Source organism: Schistocerca piceifrons, chromosome 6 (assembly GCF_021461385.2).
Source record: "Schistocerca piceifrons isolate TAMUIC-IGC-003096 chromosome 6, iqSchPice1.1, whole genome shotgun sequence".
Taxonomy (NCBI): Eukaryota; Metazoa; Arthropoda; class Insecta; order Orthoptera; family Acrididae; genus Schistocerca; species Schistocerca piceifrons.
This window is the reverse complement of record NC_060143.1, coordinates 476,614,364-476,630,285: the sequence shown is the minus strand read 5'-3', so window position 1 is coordinate 476,630,285 and position 15,922 is coordinate 476,614,364. Positions and strand designations below refer to the sequence as shown.

At 43.6% G+C, this 15,922-nt stretch overlaps 1 protein-coding gene across 1 annotated transcript in view; it reads right to left on the bottom strand.

Moving 5' to 3' along the window:
• Positions 1 to 2,133: 2,133 nt before the first annotated feature.
• The window catches only part of LOC124803388 (apelin receptor B-like), a 254,425-nt gene continuing 240,636 nt past the window's right edge, over positions 2,134 to 15,922 (bottom strand). Inside the window, exons 2-3 of the mRNA XM_047264573.1 lie at positions 2,240 to 4,339; positions 2,134 to 2,163 (exon numbers count right to left, since the gene is read on the bottom strand). Coding sequence (XP_047120529.1) covers positions 2,134 to 2,163; positions 2,240 to 2,542 — 333 coding nt within the window. The 5' untranslated portion in view covers positions 2,543 to 4,339. The remainder of the gene's footprint in view (positions 2,164 to 2,239; positions 4,340 to 15,922) is intronic.

Sequence of the window (15,922 nt, the reverse complement as noted above, 5' to 3'; positions counted from 1 at the left end):
AATTTTTCTGCATGGGACTTCTAACGACTTGTTGAGTCCATTCTACATCTACATCTACATGGATACTCTGCAAATCACATTTAAGTGCCTGGCAGAGGGTTCATCGAACCACCTTCACAATTATTTCAATAGCGCGCTGAAAGAATGAACACTTATATATTTCCGTACGAGCTCTGATTTCCATTATTTTAACGATATGATCGTTCCGCCGTATGTAGGTCGGTGTCAACAAAATATTTTCGCATTCGGAGGAGAAAGTTGGTGATTGGAATTTCGTGATAAGATTCCGTCGCAACGAAAAACGCCTTTCCTATAATGATTTCCAGCCCAACTCTTGTATCATTTCTGTGACACTCTCTCCCATATTTCGCGATAATACAAAACGTGCTGCTTTTCCTTGAACTTTTTCGATGTACTCCGTCAGTCCTACCTGGTAAGGATCACACACCGCGCAGCAGTATTCTAAAATAAGACGGACAAGCGTAGTATACGCAGTCTCCTTAGTAGGTTTGCTACATATTCTAAGTGTCCTACCAATAAAACGCAGCCTTTGATTAGCCTTCCCCATAACATTTTCTACGTGTTGTTTCCAATTTAAGTTGTTCGTAATTGTAATACCTAGGTATTTAGTTGAATTTGCGGCTTTTAGATTAGACTGATTTTTCGTGTAACCGAAGTATAAGAATTTCCTTTTAGCACTCCGATGGATGACCTCACACTTTTCGTTATTTAGTGTCTACTGCCACTTTTCGCACCATTCAGATAGTTTTTCTAAATCGTTTTGCAGTTTGTTTTCATCTTCTGATGACTTTATTAGTCGATAAATGACAGCGTCATCTGCAAACAACCTAAGACGGCAGCTCAGATTGTCTCCCAAAACGTTTATATAGATAAGGAACAGCAAAGGGCCTGTAACACTACCTTGGGAACGCCTGAAATCACTTCTGTTTTACTCGATGACTTTCCGTCAATTAGAACTGTGACCTCTCTGACAGGAAAGCGCAAATCCAGTCACATAACTGAGATGATATTGCTTAAGCACGCAATTTTACTACGAGCCGCTTGTGTGGTACAGTGTCAAAAGCCTCCCGGAAATCCAGAAATATGGAATCGATCTGAAATCCCTTGTCAATAGCACTCAGCACTTCATGTGAATAAAGAGCTAGTTCTGTCTCACAGGAACGATGTTTTCTAAACCCATGTTACTGTGTGTCAATAGACCGTTTCCTGCGTGGTAGTTCATAATGTTCGAACACGATATATGTTCTAAAATCCTGCTGCATATCGACGTTAACGATATGGGCCTGTAATTTATTGGATTACTCCTACTACCTTTCTTGAATATTGGTGTGACCTGTGCAACTTTCCAGTCTTTCGGTGCGCATCTTTCTTCGAGCGAACGGTTGAATATGATTGTTAAGTATGGAGCTAATGCATCAGCATATTCAGAAAGGAACCTAATTGGTATACAGTCTGGACCAGAAGACTTGCTTTTATTAAGTGATTTGAGTTGATTGACTACTCAGAGGATATTTACTTCTACGTTACTTATGTTGGCAGCTGTTCTCGATTCGAATTCTGGAATATTTACTTTGTCTTCTTTTGTGAAGGCATTTCGGAAGGGTGTGCTTAGTAAATCTGCTTTGGCCACGCTGTTCAAAAATGGTTCAAATGGCTCTGAGCACTATGGGACTCAACTGCTGTGGTCATAATGCCCATAGAACTTAGAACTACTTAAACCTAACTAACCTAAGGACATCACACACATCCATGCCCGAGGCAGGATTCGAACCTGCGACCGTAGCGGTCGTGCGGTTCCAGACTGTAGCGCCTTTAACCGCTCGGCCACTCCGGCCGGCGGCCACACTGTCTTCGATAGTATCTCCATTGTTATTGCGCAGAGAAGGCATTGATTGTTTCCTGGCGCTAATATACTTCACATGCGAGCAGAATCTCTTTGGATTTTCTGCCAGGTTTCGAGACAAAGTTTCGTTGTGGAAACTGTCCATTCCACGTCGAGCTGCTACAGTACGCCGAGCAGATGGAAGTCCGATACGGTATTACGACGTATGCCATGACAAAAACATAAGCACGACAGCAGACACAGCAAGCATCGGCCTCCAGTGCTCCCGCTCAGAAGCAGCGCCTCTGAGAGCCCTGGCACTGAATGAGTGTAGGGGGCAGAGTAGCAGGCTGGCGGCCGCGGCGGCGCTGCAGCAACAAGTGGTCGGCGACTCACCTTGACTGGCACGCAAACGGTGACCAGCAGCAGGTCAGCGGAGGCGAGACTGGCCAGGAAGACGTTGGTGGCGTTCTTCAGCTTGCGGTAGCGGCACACCGTGAAGATGATGAGCGAGTTACCCGCCAGTCCGATCAGCAGCGTCAGCGTGTAGACTACAAGTGCGGGCAGCAGCTCCACCCAGTTGTAGCGCAACACCGCCTCCTCGTAGTCGTAATCGTAGTAGTCTTCGTAGTAGTCGTCCCGCATCTGACCCTCAGCGCCCAAGCCGCGCACTGCGGTCTGGTTCCTTCTCGGAGGCATGGTCGCAATCTCGCGATCCCTGACAACTTAGTGCAACCCTCTACCTGAAGGCCCAACAAATCTCGCTCGCTCTACGTTACTTTACTGATGGTGCGCATCGACGCTGCACTCGGTTATGAAGGTATATCGGTTTTCTTCTACATAAAGTACCCACATACGTCAACAAACCACAACAAAATTCCAGATCCGCAAAGCCCCACAGGCAAACGACCTCAAACTTGCATTCAGAGATTTTTCTCCAATACAATCAGTTTCTCAATTCGCGAAAGTTCTTGCCTTCTATGAACTACACTCGGTAGATCGATGCCGTCAGGGGTGATCGGTCTGTTTCGATAGCACACTTTCACTGTGGCTTGAGATTTATATCAACGGTAGACCTACGTTAGAACCTTCAACAATACCTCGTCCAACCAGACTCACGTCGTACAGCCGATGACTCTGACTAACTTCGAAATTACTAAACTGAGATTCGACCGTTCTACCCGAAACGGGATTAAAGCACCCACACACGTTAATAATCCACAACAAAATTCCAGATCCGCAGAGCAGTGTATAGACCCCAAACTTGCATTCAAAGAATTTTCTCCAATACAATCAGTTTCTCAATTCGCGAAAGTTCTTGCCTTCTTTGAACTACACTCGGTAGATCGATGCCGTCAGGGCTATTCGGTCTGTTTCGATGGCACACTTCCGCTGTGGCTTGAGATTTATATCAACGATAAAGCTACGCTAGAGCCTTGAACAAAACCTAGTCCAAGCTGACTCACGACGTACAGCCGATGACTCTACCTTTGAAATTACTAAGCTGAGATTCGACCGTTCTACCCGAAAAGGGACTGTGACGGGTACACGGTACCAATGTCCACAAATAATCGATTTGTATTAACCTAATATCGAACAATAGTAAACTTCACATCGATTATAGCTGTTGCCCAACAAAGAAGTCTTTATTATGAGTGTGAGTTCAAAACTGTTATGCAAACCTATAGTACCGGCACTTTACTCTTCAGTTTCTTTGAAACAGCTGTCACCAAATCCGAGCGGTAGCACAACGTCAAATCTCTCTGGAGTACTAAGAATGTTGGTTTTAAACGTCCCACCCACGAAGAATTTTCCTCGCACGTATCAGCGACTTCTACATTAATCGGTGTTTCTAAGGTGATTGACATAAGCAATTTTAGAATACCTATTCCTAACATCAAGATTTGCAGACTGGGGATGTCTGAAAAGAGATGACTAAGCGCCGGTATATTTTGAAGAGACAAATACCTAATGTGGGTTACCGTCTGTAATCGTGTCGTATCGATAGATTGTGTTAGTCAGCGGCAGAGAGAGAGAGATTACAACCTCCGACAGATGGGCCAAGGTGAAGCCTGCCTTCTTTGCCACTTATCGGTGCTCAGTTATCGCATCTGTTGTTGTTCAGTAGCAGCGATAATAGATGTGGATTTTCCTTCTGAAATGGAGCTATTAGTGTGAGTTAGTTAGGTTCTCTGGCGGGATCTCAAAGTCTAGTCGACTTATTACCATAAGAATATCTTGCAGACGCGAAACGGTAACCTCCTCCTTGCCTCCGACCTGTGTTACTAACCAGAAAACCGATTTAAATTACTAAGGCACACCATCGTCTGTATTGGAACAGTACAATGAAGCGGGGACCACATTAAAAAATACCATAAAAATTAACAGGGCATGGGAAGACACCTCCTTTGCAGTGTTCTGGACCTAACACCCACAGTCTACTTCCCCCAAACGTAGCACGAATGCCCAACTTGTGGATTTCGTCGCAGCGAGCACCTGGAAACAGAAAAAAAGAATCACTTGTTAGGCGCAGGTAATCCATGTCAAGCATGGGGAAAAAAAGAAATCGCGTCGGCGCATGGAATGTGACCGGCTTTTGTTAGCCGAAACGCTAAAAATATGTGGCGAGTTCACTGGCATCTGTCCCGCAGCGTGGCAGCGCAGTATGCCCAGTGACGCACCGTTTGATGAAAACAGCGCCGTCCTTGCCAAGGTATCGGCCGATGGCAGCAAAAAGCGAGAGATAAATCAGGCGGCCGTTGCGAGTTTCAGCCAGTGAACTCTATCTGTAGAGTATTCGAAGCACAGTACTAAAGGTCGCGATCATCGACTGATTCCAGGGATCAGATACGCAGTCGGAGCTTTCCGCTAATCCAAATCGGCATTAAATTTCACGTTTAAGAAATCGTTCACCCGAAAGAAACCTACAAACAAACCGTCGTTTGACCATAGAGCAGACCCCCGTGTGGACGACGTAGTAATAAGCACAAACAACTGAAAGATTTGAAAGCAAATAAATCACGAGGTCCGGATGGAAGCCCAGTTCGGTTTTCAAAAACTACACTACATTATTGGGTGCTTGCCTAGCTTGCATTTGCCGTGAATCCCTCACCCTGCGCAAGGTCCCAAACGATTGGAAAAAGTGCAGATGACTCTCGTATGTAAGAAGGGCAAAAGAACGGACCTGTAAAATTACAAACCAACATCATTACCATCGGTCTGCTATAGAATCCTTGAAAATGTTCTCAGTTCGTATTGTAACGTCGTTAGTCAATACGCAATAGCATTTATTGCACTACTTTGCAGTACGGCATTTAGCTTTGGAGACGTTGGCGGTGATAGAAACAGCCGCTTGTATCTTAGCATGACCGATTCGCACCTGTCGCTAGCCTAGCCGTGGGAAGTGGTACCTGTGTCAATTCGAGCGACAGAATATTCGAGCCACTAAAAATCTATATTAAATATTATTCAATTTAGTTAAAAGTCAATACACTGCCTTTTGTTATTAAAAAGAAGATTATGTAAAGATCTCAGCTTTCTAGCTGGCATACTTTCAGCGTTAGAGAAAATTACCTAAAACACCCCAAACAGACACTTGTAAGATTAAAGTCAGTTAAGATTCATTTGTCTTTTAGTATCATTTGGAATCATTACTGAAGCTCACAAAATGTAAAGTCAATTTGTTTGAATTTTCATAGTTAAAAACGTTAACTATTTTTCGTTTTCGTAATATAAAATTCAGAAAAGATCAGTATTTATTTAATGTGTTGTTGTGTGAGTAAATGAGAATGAGTGAGAGTGTGTTAAAAAAAATGTTAAAATGTGTGTGAAATCTTATGGGACTTAACTGCTAAGGTCATCAGTTGAAAGGTGGCTACACTGAGTCACAGCGCCAGATATTGCGCCAAAGAGTATATTTCAGCCGTCTCCACTGGCAGTGCTTGCTGAGAAGTCGTAGTGGAGAGTGCTTATCGAGAAGTCGTGGTGGAGAGTGCTTGTTGAGATGTAGCAGTGGTGAGTCGTTGTTGAGAAGTTCCCATGGAGAGTGCTTGTTCAGAACTTGTAGTATTGTTTTGATGGGTTAGACACCAGATGTTGTTGGATTAGGGATGCTGTAATGTGCTTTTCGTCAATATATATGAAGGTAAAAAATTCCTTTTTTTCTCATTATTTCAATGTCTTAAACAATAATGCCTCTTGGTCACAGGTTCAGTCAACAAAGCATCTGGCTCGTGTTCTTGTATTAGACTGTATTTCTGGTTTCTATGTGCAATTATAGTATTTCTGGTTTTTTTAAATTACTTCAGTATAAATGGTGTTTAAAATATCTGGTTTTATTGAGGAAGAACCGTGCCAGATGTGTACGTTGAATCATACTTCCACACACAGAACAGATACACTTGTACTTTGTTGTTTCCTAGGTTTCATAGTTGCTGGGGACTTAATTAATTAATTGTGTTAACGGAAGTTTTCTCTCATTCTTTGTTGTTATTCTATGCAGTCAGACTGCGTACTAATACTAATCAGCGCCAACCGTTTACGAGACTTCGTAATCGGACAGACAGCTACTAAAAAGATTAAAAAAGTATTTGCATTCATTAAATAATTAAGCCCCCATGCACAGTCCCTAACCTAAATTATCCTAAGGACAAACACACACACACACCCATGCCCGAGGGAGGACACGAACCTCCGCCGGGACCAGCCGCACAGTTCATGACTGCAGCGACTTAGACCGCTCTGCTAATCCTGCGCGGCAGTGAGAGTGTGTATTTGGGACATCCGAAAACATTCAATTTTATCTCATGTTAAACATTACGTAACTATGTCATGGGAAACTGTTAAGGAAGCAAGTTGCAATGAAAAATGTAATTTCGCCACCGTGATGATGACGTATGTCCAAGGGTACTTGCTTTTGTAAGGAGGCAGCCAGAATAGTCATTTGCAGAGTAATAACTTTCTAAAGTTATTTCAAGATTAGTTTTTTTTTCGTTTGGTTTTGTTAAACATTTTATTAATATTTGCATGATGAAGTGACGTAAATGCATCTGTGAATGTTGATTGGTGTAAGATAGTTTAATCGCGAAAAGGAACTCGAAGGATTGTGTTGATTGGCTGGTCATTTTGAATAACCATTTAGAGTTTAGGAGTTCCAACGCACTGTCAGGTAGTTATAGGCTGTGGAAGGAGCAGCGTTCAGGAGTCACTGGCTAACTATCGGACGTACAGGTCATGTTGGACACGTCCGTCTACATTATGAATAAAATGAAGAAGTTACTGGTTCCTCGCGTCTAGATTGTACTGCCACGAAAGCAGTTGTATTTACCGACATATTGTGAAAATCTGAGCTTGGTGAAATGATTTGTTAGAGAGATAAACGCGTGTAAACTTTCGGCCTTTGTAAAATAACACGTGGCATGTTTCATACCCGCTTATGGGATAGTGGGCGAGCAGTTTTCTTTTTTAGAAATCCACTGAAAATGACAAAATGTAAAACTCGTATATTGTAGCAGAGTAATGACTGTAAATCGCGTAATAATTCGGGTCGGACTTAAAAACATTCCTGGCTGCCTTGTTTGTATACTGGGTTGTATGAACTGTGAGCTGAGGGCAGTTATACTACTCATTAATTAAATACGACCTGATGCCAAGTGTTTAATTTTGAACGTAAAGACATAAAAGAACTCGTTACAGAATCCTGACATTTTTCTAAAGAGATGAAGCAGTCGGCCTCCACCCGAAATTTGTTATAAGATATTACAGGATAGCTTGCTACCCGAGTTTACGCGGACTTTATACAAACATATGTATCGACGGCGTTTTTCTTCAACGCTGCTTTTAACATCGTCTGGACAGTATCTACGTATGCAGAGGAACGGGCTGGTGGTCAGACTCCGTACTGGGGCAAGTGGAATTTTTTAGTGCACAGTACGACGAAAGACAGTGATGAAACAATAAGGCACCAATTTCATACCCGCCACGCTGCAGTATATAATAAATTTTCATGAGACCTAGTAGCTTATGTGTACGAATCAGCATGATTGTAGAAAGCATAGCTCGTGCGAAACTGAACTTGCCCTTTGTCGCAAGATATATTGCCAACTATCGATGAAGAGCAACTGGCATATTCCACATTGCAGGCTATTAATGAAAGTAAGAGCGTATGGAATAGGTTCACAGATATGCGAGCGGCTCAAAGACTTATTAAGTAATAGGACTCAGTATGTAGGGTTTATCAGAGACAAGGATATCGTCAGTAGTGCCGCAGGGAAATGTGATAGGACCGATGTTGTTCTCTATATACGAGGCGTGTTTTTTGAGTAAGTACCGTTTTGAAATTTAAAAAAAGACATGCTAAGATATCTCAATAATTTTATTTTTACATGAAAGCCTGTACCTTAATCTACGCGCTGACGCCATTACAGTCTGATTCTTCCTTTTTTACGTTGTATACTGAGTGTTTAAGATGCCTCCGATAATCGTGAGTCCCGCTGACTGTGAAGTACAGGCTGTTATAAGATTTCTTAGTGCTAAAGGCCTAAAAGCGACCGATATTCATCGTGTGATCTGTGCAGTTTACGGGGAAAACATTACGTGTGACGGAATGGTAAGAAAGTGGGTGAGAGCATTTAAAGATTTCTTAGTGCTAAAGGCCTAAAAGCGACCGATATTCATCGTGTGATCTGTGCAGTTTACGGGGAAAACATTACGTGTGACGGAATGGTAAGAAAGTGGGTGAGAGCATTTAAAGATAGCCGCACAAATGTGCATGATGAACAACGGAGTGGGCGTCCTTCGGTCGTTAATGAAAGTTTGGTGCAGGAAGTGGACAATAAGGTGAGAGAAAACAGGCGCTTTACGATTTCCTCCTTGCGGGATTACTTTCCTAATGTTTCTCATAGTGTTCTGTATGGCATTGTGACCGAGCACTTGAATTACCGAAAATTGTGCGCACGTTGGGTACCGAAATTGTTGACGGATGCGCACAAAACCAAACGTTTAGACAGTGCATTGACTTTCCTTGAGCGGTACCACAACGGAGGTGATGATTTCTTATGCCAAAATGTTGCGGGCGATGAGACATGGGTGGCCTATCACATCAGAATAAAAGCAACAGTCCATGGACTTAAGCGAGGGCATCGTTTTGCTGCCCGTCCGCATGTGGCGAATCAGACCAAAGATCTCATCGCATCTTTTCGATAGGAAATTCTAGATCATCCTCCATACAGCCCCGATCTTGTGCCCAGTGATTAACATCTGTTCCTGCACTTGAAGAAACACCTGGGCGGTCAAGGCGATGATGAAGTCAAAACTGTGGTCATGCAGTGGTTAACAAGTCAGGCGGCAGATTTCTATGAGGAGGGTATTCAAAAACTGGTACAACGTCATGACAAGAGCCTCAATATTCACGGAAATTATGTAGAAAAGTAGATTAAGGTACAGGTTTTCCTGTAAAAATAAAAATTATTGAGATATCTTAGTACGACTTTTTTTAATTTCCAAACGGTACTTACTTAAAAAACACGCCTCGTACATAAATAATTTGCTGGACAGTGTGAGCACAGATCTGCGGTTCTTTGCAGATGATGGGGTAAGGTGTCGAAGTTGAATGACTGTAGGACGTTACAAGGTGACTTACACAAAATTTCGAGTTAGTGTGAAGAATGCCAGCTAGCTCCAAACGTAGAAATATTCAAGTTAATGCGGATGAGTAGGAAAAACAAACCATTATGACCTGATACAGCATTAGTAATGTCCCACCTGACACAGTCACATCGTTTACATATACGGGCGTAACTCTAGGAAAGTGTAGTTCATCCATAAAGGAAACCGCAAATAGGACGCTATTGCTATCTGTTCCTGAGTACTCCTCGAGTGTGTGGGATCCATAGCAGGTCGGATTAAAGGAAGAAATGGAAGCAGTTCATAGGCGGGCTGCTAGATATGTTGCTGGTAGGCTCGCACAACGCGCAAGTGTTACTGACATACTTCAGCAACTCAAATGGGAATCCTGGAGGGAAGGCGACATTCTTTTCGAGGACTGCTACTCCGAAAATTTCAAGGACCGGCATTTGAAGTTGCTTGCAGAATGGTTCTACTGCTTCCAACATACGTTGCGCCTAAGGAGTACGAAGGTAAGATAAAAATAAAACAACGTTTCACCAGGAAAAGCCGGTCAACTGCTGTTTGTGTATGAGAAATCGGTTGGAAACTTTCCTCATGTCAACACGTTGTGTGAATGCTCTGAAAAGCTAATCATTTGCATATCACAGCATCGCCTTCCTGTCGGTTAAATTTCGCGTCTGTACCACGTCATCTTCGTGGTGTAGCAATTATAATGGCCAGTAGTATACAACTGGAGGTCCATTGAATGACGACAGGAGGCCTTTTCAGATCAGAAGGTCCAGGCTGGAGGAGGGGGCGTTATGGCCTGGGGAACGTTTTCGTGGCATTGCCTGGGTGACATCGTCATTCGGAATGACACAGTGGATCAACACAAGTATCCACGTGTCCTTGGGGACCACGTCCACTCCTGTATGCAGTTTGTTTTTCCTCGGCACAATGGTATCTTCCAGCAGGACAATGCAAGTGTCACGTGCGTTTCGAAGAGCACCAGGATGAGTTCACGGTATGCCCGAGGCCACCGAACTCTCCGGATTTACAGCCAGTCGAGAATCTGTGGGACCGATCGGGTTGCCCGCGCCGTGGATGTTGAACCTAGAAATCTAGTGCACTAAAGAAGGCGTGGGTCCATCTTCTGTCGGTACCTTCCAGAATCTCTCTGACTATCTACACATCTCGTAGCATTCCACGCTGCAAACGGTGGTTATTCAGGCTCTTGACAGCTTGTCATGTTAATGTGACTGGATAGTCTATTATTCATACACAATTTTTTCGGTGATATAAATGGCCGGCCGTACTGGAACATAATTCTGCAGCCAGCCAGAAGAAGTGTGTGCACTTCGATTTCATCTGCGAGGGAATTATTTATATGTCAAAAATCCGCCTCAGTTGCGAAATGTTACTGGTCTTACCCAGGTTTCAGCTAGAGTAGTCTAGCCTTCTTCAGAAAAATAAAATAAACTACTACATGCGAGAATAAGACACGATCAAACATGAAAAGCTCAAGTATTTTGGTACCATGTCAAGCTGCGTTACTTAGCTGAAGAACAGCCCCGGCCCCACTTCGTGGGAAGCTCTCGGTTAGCCGCGGACGCTTCGTTGGAACTGACTGTGGCACGCGGATATGTATCGAGCAAGAGGGCAGATCACGCGCTTGAGCGCACGAAAAGTCAAAGGTGCCTGCCATTGGCTGTCTTTATGTTATGTACAGGGAAATTACCTATAGTTAAACCATAAATTTGTGAAAGTACCAGGCATTAAGCAGATAGAATCCTGATGAGCGTTAACTGTAAACCGAGGCCATATTAACTGATAAGAAATTTACTTAGACGTTAAGTTCAGGGTTCAAATGGCTCTGAGCACTATGGGACTCAACTGCTGAGGTCATTAGTCCCCTAGAACTTAGAACTAGTTAAACCTAACTAACCTAAGGACACCACAAACATCCATGCCCGAGGCAGGATTCGAGCCTGCGACTGTAGCGGTCTTGCGGTTCCACACTGCAGCGCCTTTAACCGCACGGCCACTTCGGCCGGCTGTTAAGTTGAGCTTGTTAGATTAAAACCACACATGATTACCGCTATGTGGTATGGTTCCGCACGATCTCATGCGGGGAATGAACAAGGGTATACGTCCGTAACGGGGGAACTTCTCAGGGTTAGGAGAAGGTGGAAATAAAATGATTTCCATTACACATGGAGTAATACATCAATTTGTTAACGCGAAATTTGACCAACGTTCTTGTGTTATGGCACTACATTACTGCACATTTATGATTGACTGGGTGTGTAAAGCTTAGGGCATCATTTATGACTTTATGGACACATGGCCAACGTTGTGTTTAGGAAAGGCCTAAGCTTTACACACCCAGTCAGTCATAAATGTGTAGTGATGTAGTGCCATAACACAAGAACGTTAGTCAAATTTCACGTTAACAAATTAATGTATTTCTCCATGTGTAATGAAAATCGTTTTATTTCCACCTTCTCCTAACCCTGAGAAGTTCTCCCGTTACGGACGTATACCCTTGCTCATTCCCCGCATGAGATCGTGCGGAACCATACAACATAGCGGTAATCATGTGTGGTTTTAATCTAACAAGCTGAACTTAACGTCTAAGTAAATTTCTTATGAGTTAATAAGGTCTCGGTTTACAGTTAACGCTCATCGGGATTCTATCTGCTGAGTGCCTTGTACTTTCACAAATTTACGGTTTAACTACAGGTAATTTCCAGTACGTAACATAAAGACAGCCAATGGCTTGCACCTTTGACTTTCCGTGCGCGCATGCGCGTGATCTGCCCTCTTGCTCGGTCCATATCCGCGTGCCACAGTCAGTTCCAACAAAGCGTCCGCGGCTATCCGACCGCTTTCCACCAAGTGGGGCCGGGGCTGTTCTTCAGCTAAGTAACGTAGCTTGACATGGTACCAAGATACTTTATCTTTTCATGCTTGATCGTGTCTTATTCTAGTATGTATTAGTTTATTTTATGCTACTGAAGAAGGCTAGACTACTCTAGCTCAAACGTGGGGAAAGAACAGTAACATTTCGCGACTGAGGCGGATTTTTGACATATTAATTTATGGCAGTTGCTGACAGGGCTACAACATGTTACAAAATTCTTTGCGATTATTTATGGACAAAAACAGTCATGAAATGGTCTGGCCTGTCCAGTGTCCCCATGTGAAGCCAGTGGAACTCCTCTGGGTTGAGGTAGAATGTAGACTGCGGTTCGTACTCCAGAGTCCAACATAACTACCTTCGCCGGTTTCGGGTCTTCAGAAAGAGTGGACTGCCGTTCGTGCAAAGTCATTCAGACATCTCACTGAGAGTGTCCCCGGAATAGTTGAAGCCGCCATAAAGTCGAATAGTGGACTCACCCCATTTTCCATCAGATAGTGTATGGTTCCGGAAACGGGTTTCTCAGGGCATAAAAGTGAATGTATGGCTGCGACCACTGGATTCATATGAACTTTTGTCTATATCTACATCTACATCCAAACTCCGCAAGCCACCTGACGGTGTGTGGCGGAGGGTACCTTGAGCACCTCTATCGGTTCTAACTTCTATTCCAGTCTCGTATTGTTCGTGGAAAGAAAGACTGTCGATATGCCTCTGCGTGGGCTCTTATGTGTCTGATTTTATCCTCATGGTCACTTCGCGAGATATACGTAGGAGGGAGCAATATACTGCTTGACTCCTCGGTGATCGGAAGGACGACGGTTCAATCCCGCGTCCGGCCATCCTGATTTAGGTTTTCCGTGATTTCCCTAAATCACTCCAGGCAAATGCCGGGATGGTTCCTCTGAAAGGGCACGGCCGACTTCCTTCCCCATCCTTCCCTAATCCGATGAGACCGATGACCACGCTGTCTGGTCTTCTTCCCCAAACCAACCAACCAACCAACTCCTCGGTGAAGGTATGTTCTCGAAACTTCAACAAAAGCCCGAATCGAGCTACTGAGCGTCTCTCCTGCAGAGTCTTCCACTGGAGTTTATCTATCATCTCCGTAACGCTTTTGCGATTACTAAATGATCCTGTAACGAAGCGCGCTGCTCTCCGTTGGATCTTCTCTGTCTCTTCTATCAACCCTATCTGGTACGGATCCCACACTGCTGAGCAGTATTCTAGCAGTGGGCGAACAAGCGTACTGTAACCTACTTCCTTTGTTTTCGGATTGCATTTCCTTAGGATTCTTCCAATGAATCTCAGTCTGGCATCTGCTTTACCGACGATCAACTTTATATGATCATTCCATTTTAAATCACTCCTAATGCCTACTCCCAGATAATTTATGTAATTAACTGCTTCCAGTTATTGACCTGCTATATTGTAGCTAAATGATAAAGGATCTTTCTTTCTATGTATTCGCAGCACATTACATCTGGCTACATTGAGATTAAATTGCCATTCCCTGCACCAAGCGTCAATTCGTTGCAGATCCTCGTGCATTTCAGTACAATTTTCCATTGTTACAACCTCTCGATATACTACAGCATCATCCTCAAAAAGCCTCAGTGAACTTCTGATGTTATCCACAAGGTCATTTATATATATTGTGAATAGCAACGCCGGCCAGAGTGGCCGAGTGGTTCTAGGCGCTTCAGTCTGGAACCGCGCGACCGCTACGGTCGCAGGTTTGAATCCTGCCTCGGGGATGGATGTGTGTGATGTCCTTAGTTTAGTTAGGTTTAAGTAGTTCTAAGTTCTAGGGGACTGATGACCATATTTTTGAATAGCAACGGTCCTACGACACTCCCCTGCGGCACACCTAAAATCACTCTTACTTCGAAAGACTTCTCTCCATTCTAAATGACATGCTGCGTTCTGTTATCTAGAACTCTTCAATACAATCACACAACTGGTCTGATACTCCATATGCTCTTACTTTGTCCATTAAACGACTGTGGGGAACTGTATCGAACGCCTTCCGGATGTCAAGAAACACTGCATATACCTGGGAACCCGTGTCTATGGCCCTCTGAGTCCCGTGGACGAATAGGGCGAGCTTGGATTCACACGATCGTCCTCTTCGAAACCCAAGCGGATTCCTGCAGAGTAGATTTCTAGTCTCCAGAAAAGTCATTATAATCGAACATAATACGTGTTCCAAAATTCTACAACTGATCGACGTTAGAGGTATAGGTCTATAGTTCTGCACATCTGTTTGACGTCCCTTCTTGAAAACGGGGATGAACTGTGCCCTTTTCCAATCCTTCGGAACGCTACGCTCTTCTAGACACCTACGGTACACGGCTGCAAGAAGGGGGGCAAGTTCCTTGGTGTACTCTGTGTAAAATCGAACTGGTATCCCATCAGGTTCAGTGGCCTTCCCTCTTTTGAGCGATATTAATTGTTTTTCTATCCCTTTGTCATCTGTTTCGATATCTACCATTTTGACATCTGTGCTACAATCTAGATAAAGAACTACAGTGCAGTCTTCCTCTGTGAAACAGCTTTGGAAAAAGACATTTAGTATTTCGATCTTTAGTCTGTCATCCTCTGTTTCAGTACTATTTTGGTCACAGAGAGTCTAGACATTTTCTTTTGGTCCACCTGCCGCTTTGACATAAGACCAAAATTTCTTAGGATTCTATACCAAGTCGGTACATAGAACTTTACTTTCGAATTCGTTGAACGCCTGTCGCATAGCCCTCCTCACACTACATTTCGCTTCATGTAATTTTTGTTTGTCTACAAGGCTTTGGCTCTGTTGTCCTAATTAGTGCAAATATATTTGTAACAAGAAATACTATTCCCATAAGTTATATGTTATAATTTACTCTACACTTGTGCCTACTGAAGGAAGTGTTCCGCATGTCGTCCTCGTTTTGGAAGCAAGACTGTTCTCGTATCTGCTGTGAAGTTATTGTGTTCTTTAAACACCGCAAGACCATCTTTAACTTTGGACAAACCATTATAATTCGCAGCTGCAGTTCTTCGACTACTGAGATGACGAGGGACACAAAATTTCAAAGTGTTGGAGTCAGGTACACACCCTTCCCGACCTGTCCTTCTCGGACCATAATGACAAGTTAAATGTGGCCCTACATTAGCAGAACATTATGCGGGCGTTCCATCATGACGGGTCATATTCCCAAACTATGCGTCATTAGTGAAATTAGAGCCACGTTACATAAAATTAGGGGTAATCGAAAAGATTACACTTCACGTAACGTATACGAGTGTTATGTGGACAGTAAGTTCAGGTGTGATGTGGAAACGCACGCCGATATTAATAACAACGGTGTTATCGTACACACTTTTTTACCCTACCACCTCCATTGTTGGGTTACTGCAGTACTGAATCGGTACACTAGCAGCAGTAGAAATACACTATTGGCCATTAAAATGGCTACACCACGAAGATGACGTGCTACAGAGGCGAAATTTAACCGACAGGAAGAAGATTCCGTGATATGCAAATGATTAGCTTTTCAGAACATTCACACAAG